General features: G+C 41.6%; 2 protein-coding genes across 2 annotated transcripts; one reads left to right on the top strand and one right to left on the bottom strand.

Annotated features, from left to right (window-relative positions):
* Positions 1 to 15496: 15496 nt before the first annotated feature.
* LOC311495241 (homeobox protein DBX1-A-like) lies at positions 15497 to 19249 on the top strand (the record flags this gene model as incomplete). Its single annotated transcript, XM_084554631.1, has 4 exons — positions 15497 to 15842; positions 16723 to 16806; positions 18002 to 18210; positions 18950 to 19249. 4 exons carry the CDS (start codon positions 15497 to 15499, stop codon positions 19247 to 19249), a joined length of 939 nt encoding a protein of 312 aa, XP_084410757.1.
* Positions 19250 to 19974: 725 nt separating this feature from the next.
* On the bottom strand, positions 19975 to 24500 carry dnaaf4 (dynein axonemal assembly factor 4; the record flags this gene model as incomplete). Its single annotated transcript, XM_084554646.1, has 9 exons — positions 19975 to 20171; positions 20249 to 20354; positions 20748 to 20901; positions 20979 to 21088; positions 22189 to 22328; positions 22397 to 22595; positions 22678 to 22811; positions 23304 to 23451; positions 24378 to 24500. 9 exons carry the CDS (start codon positions 24498 to 24500, stop codon positions 20056 to 20058), a joined length of 1230 nt encoding a protein of 409 aa, XP_084410772.1. The 3' UTR covers positions 19975 to 20055.
* Between the last annotated feature and the right edge of the window lie 922 nt (positions 24501 to 25422).

The following is a 25422-nucleotide window of genomic DNA, read 5'->3' on the forward strand; positions in this document are numbered from 1 at the left end:
GTTTAAAGGACCTCTAGTGGCTGATGGTGATACTGCACCTCTATACTCAATGCTAATGCTGCATGTGATGCTAAAGCTGCTAATGTTGCTAATGCTGCTAATGCTACTGATGCAAACTACATTTTATAAGTGACATGGAGGAAGCTCTGCCCCCTGGTGGAGGAAACAAGGCTGAGGCTCTATTTGAGTGTGTGTGTGGGTGTGTGTGTGTGTGCGTGTGTGGGTGTGTGTGTGTGTGTCCGATGCCACACAGAGCTGTGACATCGGACACACACACACTCTCACAGCTCGTTAGCTCGGGGCTAGCGTGTCCGATCAGGTTCAGTGTGGACGCTGTGGGGTCGTTATCGATCTCATTTACCTTTAGAGGTTATTCAGCTGGACAGAGAGGAGGAGGAGGAGGAGGAGGATGAGGAAGAGGAGGAGGAGGAGGAGGAACTCCTTCTTTTTCTTCTTCAGCTTTTTCTTTGTGACACACAAACGTCTGGACAGGTGAAGCTGAAACCAGAAAATCAGCTCAGAACAGGAAGTAAGAGACGTCAGTGAACTTATCCTGGAAGACGACTGTCCTCATGTCCACTATAAGACAATAAAAGACGAGAGGAGGACAGGAGAGGAGGAGGAGAGAGGAGGTGGGACATGCTAATGCTGCACCATCTTTGAGTGTTTTTAAATCCACAGAGAAAAGTTTTCTAGTTGTGTCTCATGTTTCTGTTCCTGATGTTGAGCTTTAACTCTCAGTGAGTATCTCCCCCCCCCTTCATCCTCCCCCTCCTCCTCCTCCTCCTCCTCCTCCTCCTCCTCCTTCCTCCCCCTCAGTGATGATGAACTGCCCTGTCTTGCCCCCGTGAGTCTGTTCAGAGTGTGAATGACGGACTAACCTCTCTGTGAATGATGGACTCCTCGGGGTCACTGCAGCCCCGGGGGCCCTTTGTTGTGGCCCCTCTCTGCTGCACTTGACGGCCCCTCGGTACCATGTTAGTGTTTCCTCTCAGGTAGGAGAAGGAGGAGAAGGAGGAGAAGGAGGAGACCCTCCACTCGCCTCACCGCCTCCTTTATAGAGACTGAAAGAACCGTTACCAGCAAAGAGACAAACAAACCTCCGACTGATGGATGCTGGTAACCATGGTAACCTTTACTCCTCAGCATCAGGTGAGGAGTTTCCAGGAGGGACAGAAACATACTACTACTCCTCCTTCTCCTCCTCCTTCTGCTTATCCTGTTTCTCCTCCTCTTTTTTCCTCTTCTTCCTCCTCCTTCTTCTTCTAATCCTTCTCCTCTTCCTCCTTGTCCTCTTCGTTCCTCTTCTCCTCCTTGTCCCTGTTCTCCCTTTTCTCCTCCTCCTCCTCCCCTCCCTCTTTGTCCTCTTTCTCCTCCTCATCCCTTCTTTCCTGTTTTGTCTTCTCCTTCTTCATCATCTTCTCTTCCTTGTTCTCTTTTTTATTTATCATCTGTTTCTACTGCTCCTTCCTCTCCTCCTCCTCCTCCTCCTCCTCCTCCTCCTGCTCTGTTTCCAGTAACAGTCCCATCTTCAGACATATAACTCCTATCTTCCCGCTTCCTGTTTTATTCCTTTCAGAATAAAAGCTCTTAAACCTGATTAACTAGTTTTTCAGTGTCAATTTGATTCGAACATCAAACAATGTCTTAATTACTGCTGTTAGTGTTCAGGTTATTTAGATCAAATGTGAAGAATCAGCTCCTCTTCCTCCTCCTCCTCCTCCTCCTCCTCCTCCTCCATTGACCAGGAGTTAATTAGTCTTTTCATTAGCCATGAATGAACTAATTGATTAACGAGGAATGCTAATGGGTTTAAGTGTAAACAGCCTCTCCTCTGCTCTCAGCCTCCTCCTCCTCCTCCTCCTCCTCACATTAATCCATGAGCTCAGAGCAGAGGTTCGTTTTAATTAAATTCTCTCAGAATAAGAGTCGTTCAACACAAAGAGGAAGAAAGACTTGGCTCAGATCTGACTCCCTCCTCCTCTGCATCGTTACGTCACTACGCTGAGGAGGATGAAGGAGGAACTTCAGAGGGCAGCGGCAACACTTAAAGGAATAATGAGGATTAGCGTAGCTTAGCGTAGCTTAGCACAGCTTCCATAATAAAACCTCATCAAACCACAGACGAGAGCAGAACTGAGAGAAACCGCAGCTGAGAACGTTACACACATGAGCTAGCTGTAGGCTAACAATAACAAGAAGCTAGCTGTAGGCTAACCATACCAAGAAGCTAGCTGTAGGCTAACAATAACAAGAAGCTAGCTGTAGGCTAACAATAACAAAAAGCTAGCTGTAGGCTAACAATAACAAGAAGCTAGCTGTAGGCTAACAATAACAAAAAGCTAGCTGTAGGCTAACAATAACAAGAAGCTAGCTGTAGACTAACAATAACAAGAAGCTAGCTGTAGGCTAACAATAACAAGAAGCTAGCTGTATTATCAAGGACAATACCTAGAAGCTGTTATCTAACAATAACAAGAAGCTAGCTCTAAGCTAACAATACCAAGAAGCTAGCGGTATTACCAAGAACATTACCCAGAAGCTGTTAGCTGACAATAACAAGAAGCTAGTCAAAAGTTATCAATACCAAGAAGCTAACAGTAAGCTAATAATACCAAGAGGTTAGCTGTAAGCTTACAAGGACAACTGATTAACTCTGAACTATTTAGATTTAGATCTTACCCTAAGATAACAGCTAACAGTAGATGGAAGCTAATTCTGGGCTAGCAGGATGCTATCGTTGAACTAACAATACCAACAAACAAACTTTACACTAACTGGCAGTAGCCTACTGATTAACTCAGTACATAGAAAGCAAGCTGTAAGCTAATGGGGACCAAGGACTGACGCTACATTAACAGAATTTAACTCTGAGATTACTAAGCTAACAGTAGCTACCTAGAAGTTTACTTTGAACAAGCAGAACTATCTAGTGGTAAACTAGCAATACCACAAAGCTAGCGGTCGGCTAACTGAGACGTCTGATTAACTATGAACAGGACTCAGAAGTTAGCTTGGAGATAACTACAAGCTAAACATATAAACCTAGCAGTAAGCTAACTGGCTGTAGAAGTTAACTGTGAGCTAAACCTCGACGCTAAAGTTGTTTTTTTTTAACTTTGATGCTAAATCATTTTCCTGATTTTATCTTTAACCAAAAATCAATTAATTTTCATTCCAGTTTAACTTTTTACCAAATTAAAGTGGAAACAAATAAAGTCTCCTGCTTGCAAAGATTCAACACAAATATTTTTAAATGCAATAAAATGTGATTAAAAGGTAAATGTCATGATGTGAATGAAGGTTTCAGAAAATCTGCTTCATGTCTTTTAATTAGACGTTAGTCATCAACTGATCAGTAACGTTAGAAATCAACCTTCATCTTTGGAAAAGTGTTTTATGTTCTGTCTTGTCTTGTATCACTGAGTTTAATGTTTAATGAACATTAACTTTATAATATCTGGATACTGGAATATACGTTTAATGAATTCTACCTGTTTTGAATTCAATGTTTTTATTTATAATACTTGGTTTTATTTGGTTTTATTTGGTTTTACTTGGTGTTGAGGAGCTTCGTGTTGTGGTGAATTTATTTTAATTAGGTTACATATGTGGAAATAAGAAGTGTGAGACGTTTAGTGAAGCTGTTTGTCCTTCAGACCTCAGACTGAGCTTCTCATAACGAGTTAAAGTGTGATTTAACTAAACTTCATGTGACTCTCTGGAGAAAAGGACGTGGACATGCACTTGATCACGTTGGACTGAACTCTGTCCTGTTCTCTGATTGTCATGAGAAAAGCTGCAATTATCAGAACACAAAAAGACCTGGATGGAGGACGGAGGGACGGAGGGACGGGGGGAGGGACGGAGGGACGGAGGGATGGAGGGAGGATGTTAAGTAAATGATGTGAATGATGATTAGAGGAGAAAGCAGCTCTATGGGACATATGGACAAGTGGAGGACGTTTCATGATCTTCTCTCTATTTCAGGGATTAGAGACGAGTGGGGGGGGGGGGGGGGGGGGGGGGCTGGATTAAAAAGACTTGATGGGAAACTTTCCACCTCCAAACCTGAACAGGAATAAAAAGGTTTATTCTACAGAAATAACAAACATAGCAGTTTTAAAAGTGTTATCAACTAAAACTAAATTACACGGAGGCGTTCATATCATCTGATTTATAATTAAAGTCTCTTAATGTGGACGTTAAAGTTCTTAAACTATGATTTAATACCACGGCAGCAACAAGAACCTGTTGATGTCCTTCGTTTTTATGGGGATAAATGAAAGTGTGTTGGTCCAGCTCAGATAAAGCAGAGAAAGTTTGATGCTTTAAAGTTTGACTTTAACGAGCAGCCGAGCGTAGAAGCACCTGGACCTGGAGGGAGGGAGGCCGGGATTTACACATTAGCTGGACTCCTTTCTCAGGACGGACCCCCATGAAATCACCCTTTAACTCAGAGAGAGAGAGAGAGAGAGTGTGTGTGTGTGTGTGTGTGTGTGTGTGCTGCTAATGTCCATGGTAAATTGATAGCATTACTGTCTGGTTGTGAAAAGGCAGAACTAAAGATCCTGTGTCCCACCAACCACTGACTTCCTAACACAACAGCTGTGTGTGTGTGTGTGTGTGTGTGTGTGTGGTGTGTGTGTGTGTGTGTGTGTGTGTGTAGGAAGTACTCACATATTATACTGCAGTAATACTGCATCAAATGGATGTAGAGATCGTAAACTCTTCTAAATATGTGACGACGGTTTTTGATTCTCAGCTGAACGTGTTCATTTATTTCTCAGGATTAATTCCTCTGGCGTCTCCAGATCTCTACTTTGTGCTGCGTCCTACTGACAGCCTTCTTACTTTTTCATTTATTTATTAGTCTGCTGATACAACAGTGAAGGACCAGAATAGTTTAAATAATATTGTGAATGTCTTCTCTAAAATTACTGGAATTCAAATGTGTGACCTGAACTCTCTTTGGGAGAAACATGTCGTCTGATGAACCAATCATCTTCTTGGAAATGATTTTCTTCTTCTTCCATCAGGTCAGCGCTACCTGCTGCCTTAAGACACATCATTTATTCCTCCAGATGTTAAATACTGAGTTAAATGAAATGATTGTTGACTGATCTGGTCTTGGTACGACGTACTTTAGGTAGAACGGATATGTGTAATTCATTCATTCATTCATTGATTCAGTTATTTATTACTCATCTTTATAGTGTTTCTAATAAGCACATATTACATTTTATTCTGGGCTGTTATTTTATTTTTTATCTTATTTTATTCTCTTTTATCATGATTTATTCTGCTTTCTGCCGTTTATTAATTGTATCCGTGTCATGCTACTGTGTGAATGCTTGTATATAACAGTGATGATAGTAATTTTTATTTATTAAAAGGTGATAAATAAAGGTATAATTAGATGTACTGAATACAAACACATACAAGGAGATAAGAAGAGCAGAGATTTTCAGATCAAATATATTTTAAGAAGAGACACTAAAACCTAAAACCCTTTAGTTTTAGTTTTATGTGTTTTACTGGTTCTGGTTAAAATCCTGAGAAACTGATTTATTATTTTAGAAAGTTAAAAAGACAAAATAAAAACATGTTAAAAGATAAAAATGGGATTTTGGTAAAAGTTCCTGAGATGATAAAACTTCAGTCAGTGTCCAGAAACCAGCAGGACATGATGCTGTCGCCGTGGAAACCAGCCGAGGGTAAAATCTGATTGGCCGCTGTGTTGAGGTTGTCACGGCTTCATCAGCTGCTAAACATCTGAAAACCAAACTTATGGATTAATAAAATAAAGGAAAACTTAACGTCTGACAGACTTTACAGCTCGTTCTAAAACATGGATCATCTCACACACGTTCCCTGTTAATTGACTTGTGTTTCATGTCTTTTTATTTCTTTGCCCCCCCTCCTCCCCCATCCTCCCCCCTCCTCCCCCCGGCCTCGGGCCTAGCCATGTATGACAGATATGGTTGATTGTGAGTAGATCAGAGCAGATCATGGAGGTGAATGAAAGTCTTTCAGCTCTGAAAGGAGCCCTGATATGGAAGGAATGGGGAAATCCTCCGGCTGCTCTTTTCTTCTGCTCACGGTGCGTTTGAGTGTTTGACTGTGAAACCATCAACCAACACTCAAACAGGAAGTAGCTTGAATAGACGTCCCGCTGAGCAGAGCGACTATAATCTGAGAACCAACGGCAGGAAATGAAAATGTGTTTTGAGTTTCTTTTTTTTTTTAAATCCTTTTCTTGGAGCAGGTCTGAATTTGTGCTTTTGAGTCCGTCCTCAGTGATAATGGACACGATGCTCAGCTGGTCCCGTCAATGGAGACTTGTTTTACTCAGAATGAGTCGTTTGAATATCTTCATGTTAACACTCCCACTAATAAAAAGCCTCCGTTCAGAGGCAACGAGTCGAGGTTAATAGAGAAGAAGAAGAAGAAGATACCGCCATTAAAACCACCGAAGAAGAAACGGGATACGACTCTGATCAGAGATGAGCTGTTACCATGGAGACGGAACCAGATGATATGATCAGATACATGTGTTTACATCTGAACATCAAGCAGTGATGAAGAGGAGCAACACATCTACTGGAAACAGAACAGGAGGAGGAGGAGGAGGAGGAGGAGGAAGGAAAATGAGAACAATGAGGAAGAAAAGAAGAAGATGGAAGAGGAGGAGGGGTAAGAGGAATGAGAAGAAAGAGAAAAGGGAGAATGTGGAGGAAGAGGAGAAAAGAAGGAGTTGATGAGCAGAAGGAGAAGAAGAACGAGGATGAGAAAAGAAGAAAGAGGAAGAAGAAGAGGAAGGGGGAAGAGAAGAAGGAGAACATATAAGAGGAAAATATAAGAAGAAGATGAAGAAGAAAAAGAAAAACGAGGAGAGGACGAATGAGGACAAGGAGGAGGAGAAGAAGACAAAGAGGATGAGGATACTGAGAAGGAGGAAAGGGAGAAGGAGGTGGTGAAGAAGAAAGGAGAACCAGAGATGTGTTGAATTGTTTCAGTAGAAGAAGAAGACCAAGACGACTCCAACTTTGTTCATCTGTTTATTTAAAAACAGCTGTTGACCACGTTGATTAAAAACACAAAATGAAACGTTTGACAAATAAAAATAAAAATGAATGTATTTAGAGACAGGCAGCGTCTGGGACAGCCGAGGACCTGAGGGACCTGGATGGGTCCTGGTCTGGTCTGATGATGGACAGGTGTGTCTGTTACCTGGGGAACACATGGAACCAGGATGCATGATGGGAAGAAGACAAACTGGTGGGAGACTCTGGGTCCTTTCACGTGAGTTAAACGTGGGAGACTAGTGATGATGTTGTAGTGAAAGCAGATGTGATCAGCAGCTGTATATGGTCACTGAGCTCAGTCCTTACTGGAATCATTTCAAAGACATTCATTTATTCCATATTAGTGGAGTTTTTAGATATTTCTCTGATGTTTCTGTTCAACCTGATGTTGCAGAGGTTCTCTTGGTGATTATTATCATCACCTAGAGGATATAGATTCACCAGCTCACACACACACACACACACACACACACACTGATTTAGTAGTAGAGCAAACACAGATAAAATGAAACCAGTTTTATTTTTGTTCTAATATTTCTATTTCTATCATTGTGATATTTTAACATCCGTATATTTTTATATTATCCTGACTATCACTTCATAAACCGCTTCAATCCGTGTTGTTTTCTGTCGAACGTCAGTCGGCCTCGCGTGACCCACTCCTCTGATTTAGTTTAAAGCTTCATTTATTTGTATTTTTGGTCTGTGGGCTGGAGACGGAGCCTCTGGTAGAGTCCTAGAGTCAGATTATGTGAGCAGCAGATCCCTGGCTGTGATGGATCTGACTGGATTAGCTGTTTCCTGCCCAGACACAATGGACTGCACCAGGAAACCAGATCAAACCACACACAACTAATATCCATGTGCAGAGCGTGCATATCATAACATGTGCCCGTGTGCACTAGTGTGTGCTCATGTAGGAGCCAAGAGGCAGACTGAAGGGCCGAGGCCAACAAAGGACCAGGAGGGAGAAGCAGCAGGAAGCTGACTAGTCACTTTATCCCCTCACTCTCTCTCTGCCGGGCAGACGGCGGGATCAGGAGAGAAAGATGAAGTTAAAATCAAAGGTTGAAGCACAGGATTAGTCCCGAGAGAGAGGGAGGGGGGGCGGGGGGCGGCTCAGGTTTAAAGAAGCCGAGCGCGATGGTTTTCAACGTCTGAGTCCTGCAGACACAAGCAACAAGTCGGCTGCACATTACAGAACATTTCAAAGAAAGAACAGAACAGACTGAGTTTGATTAGAAGAGAAAGAGAAAGAGAAAGAGTTTAAAAGTGTTCAGATCAGTTCAAGACACAAAACTAAAGAACTGTTAAACCTCTGTGTATTAATACGTTTTCCTAAATTCATGATTCTCAACACCAGCTTCTGGCAGCCGTTTCCAAAATGGCCGCCTTCCTGGTCTTTCTAGTTTATTAATGTTAATAATCTGATTGATGTGAATATTGACTTTATTGAATCAACCTGTAATGACTTCATCCTTTCTACATGATGTTGTAGTGAAAGCAGATGTGATCAGCAGCTGTATATGGTCACTGAGCTCAGTCCACTGGAGTCTGAGCCTCAGCTTCACCGTCATCATTAAGGATTCATCCTCTCATCTGAGACTGAACATTAAGTCTAAACCAATGATTCATTAACAGATGATAAATGCTCAGAAATAAAAAAAATGTCATTGACGTTTTTTTAAATATAAAGTTAAAATACAATAAAAAAAAATAAGTGAATAAGTAAAAACCTTTAAATGGCAGCACATGAATTCATTTAAATTCCACTTAAATGAACTTAAAGTTAATTCATCTTAATTTAGTTTCATCCCAAATGAAATGAAAATGAGTTTTAAATGTTATTTTATATTTTAGCTTCATCACTTGTTAAAAGAAGCTGCTGTTGTTCATATTTAAATAAAGACAAAACAATTATTTTCATTTTTAATTTGAGGAAAAATAAAAACGTAATTAGTTTTGTCTAAAGTTTAAAAAATGTTTTATTAAACATCTTTTTACTAAAATCATTAGAAAATCTCTTCACTGGTTTTGTTCCTGGACACGTTATCATTTTAGAAAATAAAAAACCTGTAAAGTGCAACTGAGTTAGAGATGAAAATATATATATATGTTCTAAAGTGTTATTTATTATATATTATATATTATATATATTATGATTTAGAGTGAATAGTTCTTCTATAGTGCTTAATAAATATGTTTCATTGAATTTTTATTTTTATTTTTTCTGAATTTGTCTCAAATCTCTTTTATTTCATTGATGCAACAAATAAATAAATAAATGTTTTTATTCGTTGTCCTGATTAAACTTTTCTCTCTGACGCTGTGACTGTCCTGATCAGTCGGTTTAAAAAAAAAAAAAAAAAGCAGCAGAAGAAAAGACTGAGCTCTGTTTCTGGATTTAAATAAAAAAACCCACAAACAACAGTTTGACTTTGAACCATCAGTAAATGCTGTGTTTTATAAACTGTAGTGATCATTAAGGATCAGCTCAGTTAAATCAAGTCAGATCAAACTCGTCTCGTCTGATCTGGTGTCGGTGTCACGTCTTGAGGAGCTGATCCATATCTTGGAGCCGAGGTTAAACTTTTATCACGTAGATGAATAAACGGTTTGATCTAAACTTTCTGTCCTGATTAAACTTTCTTCTCTGACGCTGTGACTTTTCTGATCTCAGCCGAGGTTTCTCTCAGTCGGGGATTTGAACCTCCAACCCCTCGCTGCTTTAATCTCGCTCCTCGTCTCGGCGGGCGTCTCGGGGTCTTGGTCAATGTTTCTCTGAAGATTATTTCCCTGCTGGCTGAAACGCTCCTGCTGTTTCTACCACATGTGTCTAGTTTTATTCTGGTGATTGTTTCTTAAAGCTTATTGTAAATTTTTTAACTGAACGTCGTTGCTCTTTCTTATTTTCCGTGTGGGAACAGTTCGGCCTGCAGCTCTAACTCTGCAGAAATGCCGTCACATTTGAATGTGAAGATAAACATCGGTGCGCATGAATGTTCTGCAACAGAATCTCAGTGTGTGCTGATCCGTGTGAGAACGCTTGTCCCTCGGCGTATGCATATATAAGCCTACTATACGCCCTCAACTACAACACTGTTCCTGTTCTCTCTCTCACACACAGCAACACTCAAAAGGCAGAGTCCCTTTTTCCCTGTTATGCAAATAGCGTGAGCCCTTAAAACGGTTTGAGTGAGAATTAAACGTGAATTAAATGAGGCTTGGCTCTTTTCTCTCCACTCTGCCTGAATGAGGCAAAGTCCCGTCTCCATGGGAGATCCCCACGCCGTTGCCATGCCTGTTATGGGATTGACAAGACGAGAAGTGACATAAATACCGTGGCCGGCGTTCAATCCAATTATGTGGCGTGGCCCGCCTCAATACCTGCTAGCCATGCAGCGCTGCGCTGGCGTCCTCGCTTTCACAAATGAGACGAGCAGCATTCATCCCCGGGCCTCGCGCTAACCTCGGCCTGTTCACCTCAGCTAGCTCCGAGTCTGGGCCCTCAACCCTACGCTCAGCCCATCAGCCCGGCTTAACACGGCTCTTTGGACAAGGTGCTTCTCTTAAAAAGGCCCCCGGCTAAAACCAAATCCCCTGTGAAGGACCCGAAGGGCCCGAGCTGTCGCAGAAACTCATCACTGCTTATATAACAAGATGCAACGAAGGACAAGACAGGAAATATTGTCAGTCTGAAATGTTGATAACAGAAGAATTAATGATCTGAGTCAAGACTGGAGCATATCCATCTAAAGATTTAATTATTCCTCACGAGACGTCCACCTGGACAACATTGTTAGCTTACAGGCTAGGAAGAGATACTATTAGCTAAGAGGCTAAGAAGACGTACTGTTAGCTAGGAGGTTAAGAAGTTAGGAGGAACTACTATTAGCTAGGAAGCTATGAAGAGCTACTATTAGCTACAAGGCTAGGAAGCTAGGAAGCGCTACTGTTAGTTTATAGGCTAGGAAGCTACGAGGAGCTACTATTAGCTATGAAGCTAGCAAGCTAGGAAGGGCTACTATTAGCTACGAAGCTAGGAGGAGCTACTATTAGCTAGGAGGCTAAGAAGACCTACTGTTAGCTGGGAGGTTAGGAAGCTGGGAAGGGCTACTATTAGTTACAAGGCTAGGAAGCTAGGAAGGGCTACTATTAGCTCCAAGGCTAGGAAGCTAAGAAAAGTTACTATTAGCTATGTAGCTAGCAAGCTAGGAAGGGCTACTATTAGCTACGAAGCTAGGAGGAGCTACTATTAGCTAGGAGGCTAAGAAGACCTACTGTTAGCTGGGAGGTTAGGAAGCTGGGAAGGGCTACTATTAGTTACAAGGCTAGGAAGCTAGGAAGGGCTACTGTTAGCTGGGAGGCTAGGAAGCTACGGAGAGCTACTATTGGCTAGGAAGCTAGGAAGCTATGAAGAGCTACTATTAACTACAAGGCTAGGATGCTAGGAAGAGCTACTGCTAGCTTATAAGCTACGAAGCTAGGAGGAGCTACTATTAGCTACAAAGTTGGGAAGCTAGGAAGAGCGACTATTAGCTAGGAAGCTAGAAGGAGCTACCATTAGCTTGCAGGCTAAGAAGAGCTGCTGTTAGCTGGCAAGATAGTTGGCTACCCTAACCCTACTAGATCATATTTGTTTGAGTTGTGACAACAAACACTGAATATCTTGATTTCAGATCAGAGTATCAGTATCATATCAGTTTATTGTCCTTGTATATAAATGAGTAAAGTATCTATCTATCTATCTATCTCCAGGTCCACTTGGAGCATTCATGCTAAGCCCTTCATGTTCCATTAAGACTAATAATAACTAACATGTTACACCATAAACACCATGAACCTTAAATCTGATCAGATGTCTTGATAATGAAAATAATAATTGTTGGTTCTTCATAGACACAGTTAAACTTTCTAGAACCTGTGATTCTTCTGATTCCATTTCATCCAGTAGACTCTCAGTCTTTTAATCACGGAGCTCTGACCTGATCCATAAACTACAGACAGAACTAGTGAACAGGCCGTGATGTACTTTAACTTCTTACAAATAAACTGACAACAATCCCGTTAAATGTCCCGTGAAGCTGTTCTGATTCATTCCAGGTAAGGATGTGGACGCTGACGTGAACGTCTCACTGTCGGATCCTCGCCGCCCAGCGACCCCATGAATTTTCATCAGGCCGTGTGAGAGTGTGAGAACGTCCTCGGCTTGTTGGATTCCTACAATAAAAGTAAAACTTGACCGAAGCGATTAGCCCGTGTTGCTGACAAATATGAGAAATGGCTCGGCTCGGTGTCCCATCACAGCCTCGGGACACTGGTGACACAGAGCACGCTCATTGAATGCTCATTAGTTGTAGATTGGTCACGGGGGCTCAGAGCGGCACATCGCTGTGCTAACAATCTCCCCCATTATCACAGCTTCCATTCTTCCATTCAGGGCCCATTCTGCTCTAATCGTATCGGAGCCTCATAACGTTCTGCGGCCCTTCAGCGGGAGGCTTAAAGCACCTGGCAGGTTGTTTAGAGGGGAGCTTGTAAATGCCTGTGGTTAAAATGGGCTCCGGGGGCCCGAACACAAGCCAAGCACTGCCGGGGAAACGGGGAGGGGGACCGATCCGGTTGTCAGGTCGAGTTCTGTCAGCGCCCAGAAACAGAAAGTGACCCAGTGCTCACAGCAACCTGTTGCTGCAGCCGCTTCGGACTGAGGAGGCAACAAATCAGATCTACCGGAGGCTAAGCCAGGAAGAGCTACGGTTAGCTACGAGGCTAGGAAGAGCTACTGTTAGCTATGACGCTAGGAAGAGCTACTATTAGCTACGAGGCTAGGAAGAGCTACTGTTAGCTACGATGCTAAGAAGCTTGGAAGAGCTACTATTAGCTATGAGGCTAGGAAGACCTACTGTTAGTGGAGAGGCCAGGAAGCTAGGAAGAGTTATTGTTAGCTGGCAGGCTAGCTATTATTAGCTAGGAGACTAGGAAGCTTGGAAGAGCTACTGTTAGCTGGGATGCTAAGCTAGGACGAGCTACTGTTGGCTACGAGGCTAGGAAGCTAGGAAAAGGCTATTGTTAGCTGGGAGGCTGAGAAGCTAGGAAGCTAGTATTTGTGATAACTGTTAACTGTTGTTCCATTAAAGTCTTTTTCTTGGACCACATATATTTTGTAGATGATGTGTTTCAGTACTGTTCCCCTTCTGTCCATCACCACATTAAGCCCCTCCCACACGATCTGATTGGCCCGTCAGATCTGTGCTGGAGCAGAATCAGGTTCAGGTTCTAGATTAGGCGTGACCTGGTTCAGGTCTGAACCTTTTCTCTGAGCAGCTTCATCGTCACCGACACAGTGAACTGATCTGAAAGTTAATTTGGTTTTAACGCTCGTCTCTAATCTGACACAAACATTCACATCCTTCATTTAACTAAACAAGAGTAGGAGGAATATACACACACTGGCCAGATCATTAGGTACACTAGAGAAGTCATTCTAAATAATGGTCAGTTAATTATCTGGTTCTGGTTCTGGTTCTTGTGACCACTGAGGACTTATCTGGGACGTCAGTGTGAACACAGAGCCGGTTGTCTTCACCTTCACTTCCAGTTCATCTGGAGTCTTAACTAGTTATTGGTTGTTTTCCCGTCTTTGCATGTGTAATCACTTTGCTCCATGTTTAAGACTTCAAGAGGCTAATAGCTTTGAAATGAGTCTTAACTGGTGTTTAATTCACCGACAGCTGTTGTGCTGGTTAAGAACCGAGCAGCAGGCCGGTCGAGCCCCTCGGACCAGGAGGAGAAATTAGTTCCATGCCCGTGTTCCCTCCCTGAGAACCATCTGCTCCACTTCAGTACAATAGAGGGATTTTCTGAAGGAATAAAATGCTCTGAATGCAACACTTTCTCTCTTTCACAACGGGGCTTTTGGTTAAGGTGTCAAGTTTCCCGGCGGGACCGCCACCGCCACTGCCACTGCTGCTGCAGATTTAATGATCGTTTCACCGTGATGCCTCCAGACCGAGGAGTTCTCTACATTTGGTTTGATTAAAACGTCTGAAAACAGATGTTCCTCAAAGACAAACAGCTGCTGAAGAACAACGACGTCATCAAACACAGGTCCAATTAAAACGAGACTGAAAACAAGACCTAGATAAAGTTAGCATGGACTTCACTGGACAAATAAAACTTTATCCATCACTGAGTTCTGAGGTTCCAGTAGAAACATGTTCAGACCTTTAACACCTGGTCTCACCTGGTCTCACCTGTGTCTCCACCTGGTCTTAATCTAAATGTGTCTCCACATGCGTCCCCAGCCAGCACTTGAGATCTGATCTCAGTTTGTGTGTCTGTAAATGAGCAGCGCCATCATGTGGTCAGTAGAATATTGTAGCAGCTGCTGTCTCTAATGGATCTCTACCTACCGCTGGATCAGAACCATCAACAGCTGCTTGGTGACTTGGAGACATGATCCAGATGTTGGAACAAGATGGAAAGACTCTCACATGTTAAGATCTGATTGATTTTAGTCCAGATCTCCATGTTGGACTCTGGTTTCACTGATCTACATTTATCTGAGGTCGTCCTGCTCCATGATAGGATTATAAATGACATTTAAACAAAACTAGATATAAATAATATTTAAATGAACATTTAAATTCTCTACAGTATAAACCACATGTAAATGACGTGATTAGTTCAAGGACCCCTGGAGAAGATCAGACACTCTGATGCATTCAGGGACAATGGGAGTTCTGTTTTTCTGAACTTCTCTCACACTCGTTCGAGTCAACATGAGACTTTCAGCTGATCTCTGATCAAAGGCCACAGAACAAAGCTGACTCTAAGACCCTCACTCTTTACTGGGACCCCCCCCATCACCCCCCATCACCCCCCCATTAGCCCCTCGACCTGCTGACGGTACTGAGGAGGAGGAGGAGGAGGATGAAGGTCAGTGATGGAGGAAGGAGATAAATGAACAAAAAGTTTAATTAAAAATGTATTAAAACTAATAATATTAATGATGCAGCATATTAGAGTTAATCCATCAGATTAGTTTCTGTGATCATTAATAATTATTAATAATTGTCATGATTATAGTTTTTACTGTTGATTGAAACATGTTGAAATATAAATAATATGAATCATTTGTTAATCATCAGTTTTATGACTCGTTCATGATAAAATTAGAAAAGTTTAAATGTTTTAAATTATAAACTTGTGTAAACTTTAAAAAGTGAAACTCAGATGAACTTTATTTTGAAAAGTGTGTATTGTGTGTGTGTGTTGTATGTAGTGTGTGTTATAAGGGGCAGTGGGGGGGCAGTGGGGGGGTTGTACCTCTCCCCTCTATAAAATCCCTCCTCCAGGGTCTCAGTCTCAGAGTGGTGGTGCCTTCAGGTTCCTCCATCCTTCCAGTCATGATGTTCCCATGCAGCGCTCTGCCGCCTCCTCTCTACCCGGGCTTCCTGCGTCCCCCCGCGGCTCTCTCGTCTCCCATGAACCGGTCGCTGCCCTCCGGCTTCCTGGTGGAGGATCTGCTCCGGCTGCAGCCTGTCGGCTTCATACATCGGACTCTGTCTTCCAGGAGTCCCAGGGACTTTCTCCCTCTTAGCCCGGGGCCGTGCTCCTCTCCCCGGGCGTCCGGAGCCAGCGCGGACCGGTGTCCGCTCCAGAGCAGCCCCGGCTCTCCCCGCACCTCCTGCCCGGACTCCGCATACCTCAAGTTCGGCGTCAGTACCATCCTGGCCCCGTCCTCCCGGAGCGGTGGGTGAACCAATCATTTACTGACATTTACTGTTTCAAGATTAATTATTAATAATGATATTAGATTAAGAATATAGATGAGATGAAAGAAATAAAATAAATTAAAAAGAAATAGTAATAAAATACGTTAAGATAAAATGGAAATATAAATAAAATAAGATCAAATAAATAAAAAAATAATTAAAATAAAATAAGAAATAATAAGAAATAAAATACAACTGGTTTAAAAGGAAATATAAATTAAACAAGATCAGATAAAAAAATAATAATAAATAGAAATAAAATAAGATAAAAAAATAAATAGAAAGACATAACATAAGGAAAATAGTCAGGAGTGAAACAAGAAGTCATTTTTAATTCCATCATCACATTTAATACAAGTAAAACATCTACAGGTAAATTCCTAAATAAATGAATAAATTAATTTCATCAACATGTTTTTAATTATTTAGTTAAATGTATTAAATTTTAAAAACGTCTCAATGTTCAACTGATTTTAACTGAAAGTGATTTTTTAAATCATTCTTCTCATTTGAATTTTATTTATTAAAGATGTGATGAGTTTAGATGAGAGTTAATAAAGTGATTTAATCTAATGACATTTTATTATTTTCATTCTGTTTGTTATCAGTTAAATCTTTAAACTTTAATCTGAAATAAAACAATAAAGACAAATAAATGAAGAGAGACGGAGATTATTAGTGATATTAATAATCATAAAGATGAGATGAACGATGGTATTATTAATGATAGTATTAATATTATTGTTGGTATTAATATTATTGATGGTATTAATATTATTGATGGTATTAATATTATTGTTGGTATTAATGATGATATTTGTGATGGTGCTGATGACGTTGGTGATTCTTTGCTTCAGTCCAGACTCTCCAGACTAAATCTTTCCCGTTGCCGTTCTTGGATGGAGGCCTCCATCCGTTCATCAGAGCCTCATATTTCTCAGGTAAGAGGAGATTAAATCTTTTATTTCCTCATGTGTTCACTCGTAATCATTTTCTCTGCCTCTCAGTGGGGCCCCGGGCTTCAGGGGTCCCACTGAGTCTCTGTATGAAGTCAGTGTTAATGTTTCCTGATGAAGATCAACTCGAAACAAACAGAAAAACTGATTCATCCTTTAAATCCTAATAAATTATATTTATCTATAGATAGATATATATTCTACATCTATTTAATCTTCTATATAAACACATATATCTCTTTACATTAGACATATATTTATATACTCAGAGTATCTAATTGTTTATTCTATATTTCTATCTTCTTATATTAATATACAGACTTTTTGTTGACGTATATATTTCTATAACTTAACTGTTTAAACCCTATACTGTTATATATCCATAAAAAATGAAATAATACAGACCTTTAGTTTTCATTTAAAGAAAATCAAAGTATAATAATATATTATATTATGATTTTATCTGTTCAATGAAAATGTCTGAATTCATGTTGTCATTGTGACGTTTTTAAAAATTCATCCACCCATCATCCATTCATCCATCATCCATTCATCCACTTCAGTCCTATAATCCAGAGTTTCCTTTAAAGACCAACTATCGATCGTTTCTCAGTTTATTCTTCTTCTATAACTTTTAATTAAGTTCTCGTATCAGATAAAAGCAGCATGGATGTTTTCAGGAAGCGATGAATGAATGAAAGTGTCAGTGACCTCTGCTCTGATCACTCTCTAATAAACCTCTCCGTCCATCAGCTCCTCCATGCGTCTGCAGCCCATACAAATCTCCTTCATGCTTCATTAGCACCAGTGTTAGCCCAGCGGCTCATTAGCATAGCCTCTGTTTCCACCGCCGGACAAATTAGTCTCTTCAGCTTCAGATGTGAACATGGAGTCTGAGCTCTGGGTCAAAGTCTGCATCAGCAGGAAAAGACTCTGGAGTCAGAATATGAGACAAATAAAGAGACATTTCATTAGCCTAAACAAGCTAATGTTAGCTGCTATCTTAGCATGAACAAGCTAACTTTAAAGAGTCTGTGGTATATGTAGAGATGTCGTCAGTGGCTGTAGCCTCTAGTGGCCGTTGTTGGTATTACACTAAAATGCTTTTCTTCTGTTGATGTTTGAAACACGACGATAAAAAACGAACGTGACCTAACGTCCCTCTGTCTCGTCCCTCCAGCCTCCTCCTCCTCCTCCGTGGTTCCTGTCCCGGGAACCTTCTCGTGGCCCCTGGCCCCCAGAGGGAAGCCCAGGAGGGGCATGCTGCGGCGGGCCGTGTTCTCCGACCTGCAGAGGAAGGCCCTGGAGAGAACGTTCCAGAAACAGAAATACATCAGCAAACCAGACCGGAAGAAACTGGCCGGAAAACTGGGACTGAAAGACTCTCAGGTTCACAGGCGCTAAACATTCATTCATTCATTCACTCACTCATTCATTCACTCTGATCAATCTAATCATTGAGCTGAGAAACACTGACCTCTACTGGATCATCCAGGCACTGCAGCAGTCTCCACTATTGAATATTTATTTAGTTTAAAACACGATAGATCATATTTCTGTGGAACACTGTGCATTTTATATTTTTACTTTAAAAAATTATATTTTAAACTATCAACATACTTAAAGATACCATGTTTAATCTTTTATGTAATATTCAAATAAACTATAATAATTTAATAATTAATTTAATAATGGTTAAAATGTTTCCATATATATTTATACATAATATATATTTATGAGTAAAATAATTATATATTTATAAAAATACAATATATCAACAGTAATGTATAATAAATATAATACAACATAAATACATATAGCATATATTAAATTTAATATATAAAATCTAAATAAATATCTATAATAATATTAATACTAAAATAAATAAATAAATGAAATTTGTGTGATAATTAATATTTATTCTATATTTATTCTATTAAAAGTAAATCTCAGTTTTTAATGTTCTGAAAGTCTCAGTCAGTGGTTAGATTATAAACTATTAATAGAAACATGCATCTTCTTCTCTGCACAGCTTCTATTCATTAATATTTTATTTTATGAAGGTGGTAGTGACGTAGACAGAAACTGGTGGAGGAATGTTTCCTGAAGTTTTCTGTTTCCTGTCCAGGTGAAGATCTGGTTCCAGAACCGACGGATGAAATGGAGGAACTCCAAAGAGAGGGAGCTGCTGTCGACGGGGGGCTGCCGCCAGCAGACCCTCCCCACCAAGACCAACCCCCACCCAGACCTCACCGACGTGGGCAGCACCTACTGCACCAGGCCCGGAGGCCAGGAGGAGTCCCATCTTCATCACCACCACCACCACCACCATCATCATCGTCTTCACCAGAACCCGTCCTCTCCGTCAGAGTCCAGCAAACAGTCGGAGGCGTCGGAGTCAGACAGCGAGGAGATCACGGTCTCTTAAGATTCTCCTGGATCTTCTCTGTACAGCGTTGATGTGAATATGACCTTTAAATGTCCTCTAGCTCTGTAGAGTCAAATGTCTAAATGTTGTATAAAACGCTCTCTTACATATTTGTAATGTTTATATTTTCTCAAAATAAATCTGGAGAAGTTGGATTCATTTCATCTTTATTTTCTTTATCTATCTTTTACATATCTATCTATCTATCTATCTATCTGATTCTGGGCTCAGGGTCAGAGGTCAAACCAAACACATGTCTGAGTCTGAACCAGTTTCAGCTGTTTTCACTGGTTTCTAGAACAGATTTAGCCACTGAGCTGCAGGACGGGGCCGACATCATCTCCTCTGGTTTGAGTCAGGACCTTCCAAATAAGGGCAGTGAGGCGGAGTCAGAAGAGTCACACCTGACACCTGTCAGGAGCTAAAAGCTAACATGTGTTGGTGTGTTAGCCTACTCTCTCTCTGTCCTGACATGACTCACTCCTGGTTTTTCTGCGTAGCTCGGTTTTAACAACTTGATTTAAACTGTGATTCAGTCTGAAAGTTAAACCTGGACCAGGTCTAACCCTCAGGACGTTAACCCCTCTGAGCTCCTTCTTGTCTCGTCACAGTAAACTGAATATTCTGTGATAATTAATCTTTAAACGCGGCCCAGAAACGCAGCAGACAAATGACAGATGGATCAATAAATTAAAAACAGAGGTGATTTATTTAAGGTCAGAGAACGCTGAAGGTCAGAGACATTTAATTATCCACATGTAAAATGATTTAGGAGCTTTGTTTAGACCGGACCATCCACAGGTGTGTTAGATCATGTCTGGACCGTTTGAGCCTTGAACCATGTCCCTGATCCTCTGAGCGTCCTCCTGCAGAGCCTCGTTGTCTGGTTGGATCTTCAGAGCTGCCTGGTAATCCTGAAGCCCTGAAAACACACAGGTAGAGGTCAGCTGACTCTGGTCACCTGTTCGGTCCTTGTTCACATCAGTTCTAGCAGCAGACCTTCAGCGTAGAGCTGCAGCTGGCAGAAGGCCGACCCTCGGCGGACGCTGGCTCGGACTCTGGCGGCGGCGTTGGCGGCAACTGGAGGAGTCAGAAGATGGAGAGCCTGCAGAGGAACATGAGGTCGGTCAGATGATCAGTCCTGAAACCTTCACTGGGACCTGAATCAGCTTCCTTCCTTCCTTCCTTCCTTCCTAACTTATAATGTCAGAACCATCAACAAGCAGCTGTTGATGGTTCTGATCCAGCGGTAGGTAGAGATCCATTAGAGACAGCAGCTGCTACAATATTCTACTGACCACATGATGGCGCTGCTGATTTACAGACACACAAACTGAGATCAGATCTCAGTTCTGTATGATTTTAGTTTTTCTCTGGACTACATTTATTTCTCCAGATCTCCTTCCATCCTTCCACTTTGACATTTAGACTCTTGGTCAGAATCGGTTCCTACCTACAGAAACAATGGACATATTAACTGAGTCACAGATGAACCGACCTGAGACGAGTCTTCGATGGCCTTGTGCAGGTTCCTTAACTTGAGATGACAGGCGGCTCTGTTTGAATAGAGTGCTGGGATGTTCCTGTTGAGCCTGATGGCCAGACTGTAGGCGTTCACTGCTCCCAGGTAGTCACCGGCCGCGAAGCATTTACTGGAGGAATCAGTTCAGTTAGTGACTGAGTGGTTCAGGAACCAGACGTTATGTTGAACAGCGTCGCCTTGACTCACTCTCCTTTGTCCTTCAACCACTCAGGGTTCCTCTCCTCCTCCTTCAGGTCCTTCAGATCCTCCACGTCAGAGTTCACTGCTCGTCTGGCTTCAGCTTGTTTCTGGAGCCACTGGAGAGAAAACCAAGACAATCACTCTATGTCTAAAATATACTGATATTAATGTCGGTCTGTACGTCTGGAGGAAAACTGTTGAGGTTTGAAAAGAAGGGGAACTTCAGACAATAGATGATTATATGGAAATACTGAATCTCAAGAATCTTTTATACCTCCACACCTCCACTACTTTACTGATTAAAAGTAATAAAAATAAAACCTAGTGATTAGGCACTATTCATCCTGAACTACCTTTAAATCAGCAAACCTACGCTGCTTTTGTCTTATTCATGTGATCATTTCTACTAGTGGTTGAATGAATGAGTTAAACTCCTCTTCCTCAGATCAGCCCTGTTGAGTAGGTGGTCTTTAATGTGACCCAGGACTCATTGTGTGTTCACACTACCAAAGGAAGGAGGTCACATGTGTCCCAGACCACCTCCACATGTGGACTGACACCAGATCAGTGTTCACACCTGGACCTGTTTAACCTGGACTCTAGAGACCAGATCAGTGTTCACACCTGGACCTGTTTAACCTGGACTCTAGAGACCAGATCAGTGTTCACACCTGGACCTGTTTAACCTGGACTCTAGAGACCAGATCAGTGTTCACACCTGGACCTGTTTAACCCGGACTCTAGAGACCAGATCAGTGTTCACACCTGGACCTGTTTAACCCGGACTCTAGAGACCAGATCAGTGTTCACACCTGGACCTGTTTAACCTGGACTCTAGAGACCAGATCAGTGTTCACACCTGGACCTGTTTAACCTGGACACTAGAGACCAGATCAGTGTTCACACCTGGACCTGTTTAACCTGGACTCTAGAGACCAGATCAGTGTTCACACCTGGACCTGTTTAACCTGGACTCTAGAGACCAGATCAGTGTTCACACCTGGACCTGTTTAACCTGGACTCTAGAGACCAGATCAGTGTTCACACCTGGACCTGTTTAACCTGGACACTAGAGACCAGATCAGTGTTCACACCTGGACCTGTTTAACCTGGACACTAGAGACCAGGTCAGTGAGGACAGGTGTTAATATGAGGTCTGAACACAGGGAGTGTTTTTTTCATTTGTGATTTGAATGTTGATGAAGAGCAGCCTCACCTCCTCCTCCTCCGGTACTCTGGATTCCCTCAGGGCCGTTGGGAAAACTCGTGGTGTGAAGGTGATCTGAATGTTTCCACTGCGTCTTGGAGGAGGCAGCTCGCTCTGTTTCTTCTTCGCATCACTTTTTCCTTTTTGCTCTGATTGAGGAACATGTTTGTTAAAATCAATCAGCGCTGGAGGGATCTGATCACACCGACTGACTCACCCAGGCTCATCCTCCCTCCAACAGGAGGTCCCGTCTCCTTCCTCTTTGTCTCGCCTCTCTGTTCTTTTGGGCTCCCACTCCTGGTTCCTGGTTCTACTTCCTGGTTCTGCCTCAGCTGCCAGGTCACCAGCTCGGCCGTCGTTCTGTCTCGCTCGGCGTCCTTCATCTTCTGGATGCTCTCTCTTTCCCCCTTTTCCAGCTGACGTTTGGTAAAACATAATCAGTGTGTGGAGACGTCACAGCAGATCTCTGATGGGACGCTGGGACACTCGTGGCGTTACCTTCATCATGGTCTCCAGAGTGAACCTCCTCTCGGCCTGCTGCTTCTCGGCCTTTTGTCTGGACCCTGAAGACAGTTTCTCCTGGTGTCTCCGCAGAGCCCTCTGTCTGATCTCCTTCTGCTTTTCTTTATCGTCTGAAACACAAACTTTAAACTTGAAGAAAAAACAGAGTCTGGTGCTTTGAACGAAGAAAGAATCCAGTTTGCAGCTTATTCAGGTCATGGTTTATCCAAAAGCTTTCAGATATTACAACACCTTAATGTTTACAAGAACCACGATTTATTAAATTAGATAAATCTAGTTTAATTAGAAATAGAAAGCATTTTAAATGTGTTTATTAAATATATGAATGATTGTAGGCACTAAAGGAAGCACATCCAGACAGTGAATCATCATCCAGTTAAACACTAATTATACAACATTTGAAATAGGATGGTCACATTTAGAGCTGTAATGATTCATAAATGTGACTGCAACTATTTTCATAATGAAATCATCATTTAAAGTCAAAAATAGTTTATTTAGTCGAGTTCAGATGAAACAGGTGGGTTTCCTGTTGAGTCTCGGATCAGACATGGAAGAGAATAAATGTCATAATGAACACAAACCGTCCTGGAGGCTCTTACTTGAAGTTATCATGAGCTGCTCCCACACTTTGTTGGTCCTCTTTGGCAAACTGATGACTGCGACTCCATTTCCAATCTTCGCTGTGCTTCTGTCGTCGTCGACGGGTTCAGACAGGAAGGCTTCAAACAGGTAGGGAGGGAAATGAACCTGCACAGGAAAACAACAACAAAACAACATGTTGGAGGCTTAACATTAACACCTGGTCTCACCTGGTCTCACCTGTCCATCTCTATGTCCCTGTGTCTCCACCTGGTCTCACCTGGTCTCACCTGTCCATCTACCTGGTCTTAATCTAAATGTGTCTCCACATGCGTCCCCAGCCAGCACTTGAGATCTGATCTCAGTTTGTGTGTCTGTAAATCAGCAGCGCCATCATGTGGTCAGTAGAATATTGTAGCAGCTGCTGTCTCTAATGGATCTCTACCTACCGCTGGATCAGAACCATCAACAGCTGCTGGTTGACTTGGAGACATGATCCAGATGTTGGAACAAGAAGGAAAGACTCTCACATGTTAAGATCTGATTGATTTCTTGATCTGAGGAGCCGTTTCAGTCAATTAATCAATTCTGATCATTTCAGCTCCAGACTACTATCGGTCTCTGTGGCGATTTAATGAATCTGTCATGTACACTTGGGGTAATTAGAGGCACAACAAAAACAGAAATAAACTGCTTCTATTAATGTGAGTAAAAACAAGCTGTGTTTACTTAAATACAAAAATATTTTAACTCCATCTTCAATTTCCGGCAAAACAAAGATGGTGGCCGCTCTCTGGTTAAAAACTAGCTAGTTTACTAAAGAAATAACGTCTGTTTTTTAATATTTTTTTCCACATTGAGGATTTATAGAAGAGGCCTCATGGGTTTCAAGCATCTCTTCAGAACACGGTGAGTATTTTAAACGATATTTTATGTTTTCCAAACATCGCCTGTTAGCTTACTTAAAAAAAAAAAAATCCCCTGTTAGCTTAACTCAGTGACCCGGATGTAAGCTAACGCCTGAGCCTGGCAGCTCAGTGACCCGGATGAGCGCTAACTGTTACTTTAATGGAGGACAGTAGAACGGACTTCACCTTCAGGTACTCGTCCGTCGACACCATGTCCACTTTCGCGGCTTTCGCTCCTTTTAAAGGCACGTTGATGTAAATCATGGACTCCGTCTGAGTCCACGAGAAGTCTGACACGAGCAAAGGCATTCTGGTCTGCTACTGGTTTAATAAAATATAACTAAATTAAATTTATTCACGTTTTTTTTTTTTAAATAAAAAGAAGGGGGAAAAAAAGCTCTGAACGCAACACCTGCGTCTACTGCTGCCGCGTGGCGTCCTGTTGCTATGGTGACCAGAAACAGCATGCCGCCTTCACGTCTGTCGGAAAAATCTACTATACTGCAGATTTACGTGAAGTTGGATTTAAATAATCAATCAGTCATTATAATGGTACACACATTTATATTAATAATAAGAATGAGAACTTTAGTTTATTTAACACAGTTGGTGACAAGTCAAACTGGGGATTCATGAAGAGATGAAAAACTACAATTTAGATGAGTTAATTCACAAATGAAATATGTTTGATTTTCTTCAGTTACAATTAATAGTGTGTGGTTTAAAAACTGAAATTTTTGACAGCAAGGTTTTCTGTTATTATTGTATGTATAATTGTATATTGTATTTTATTGCGATTAAAATTACACACATTTGCCTCCAAGAAGCTGTAGAGTCATTTCGGGACCTACGTTGTAGCACATTTCCGCTACTCCAGAAAATCTCCCTCTTTTTCATAGCTCAATGTTGGCAGGTATGGATGAGTAAAGTCAAGTTTATCTAAGTCTAAGTCATGATTTCAATCTTATATGAAATATTTCATTATTAAAGTGTAGGATTTTTTACTTTAAACTCCTCTTCCTGATCAGCTTCTGTTCAGTTAGGAGAAAAAGATGAATCCTGGGTGTCACTAAGCTGTTATCAGTTGTAAATCATTAAAAACACTCATTATCATCAAGCCTTTGATCATTTTTGGACTTGTCCTCAGACAGCTGAAGATGTCTGGGATTTTCTTCGTCATCATCACCCCCCATGTCCTCCTCCATGTCCTCCTCCATGAATGTCCTGAATG

The sequence above is a fragment of the Chelon labrosus genome, assembly GCF_963514085.1.
Source record: "Chelon labrosus genome assembly, chromosome: 11".
Taxonomy (NCBI): domain Eukaryota; kingdom Metazoa; phylum Chordata; class Actinopteri; order Mugiliformes; family Mugilidae; genus Chelon; species Chelon labrosus.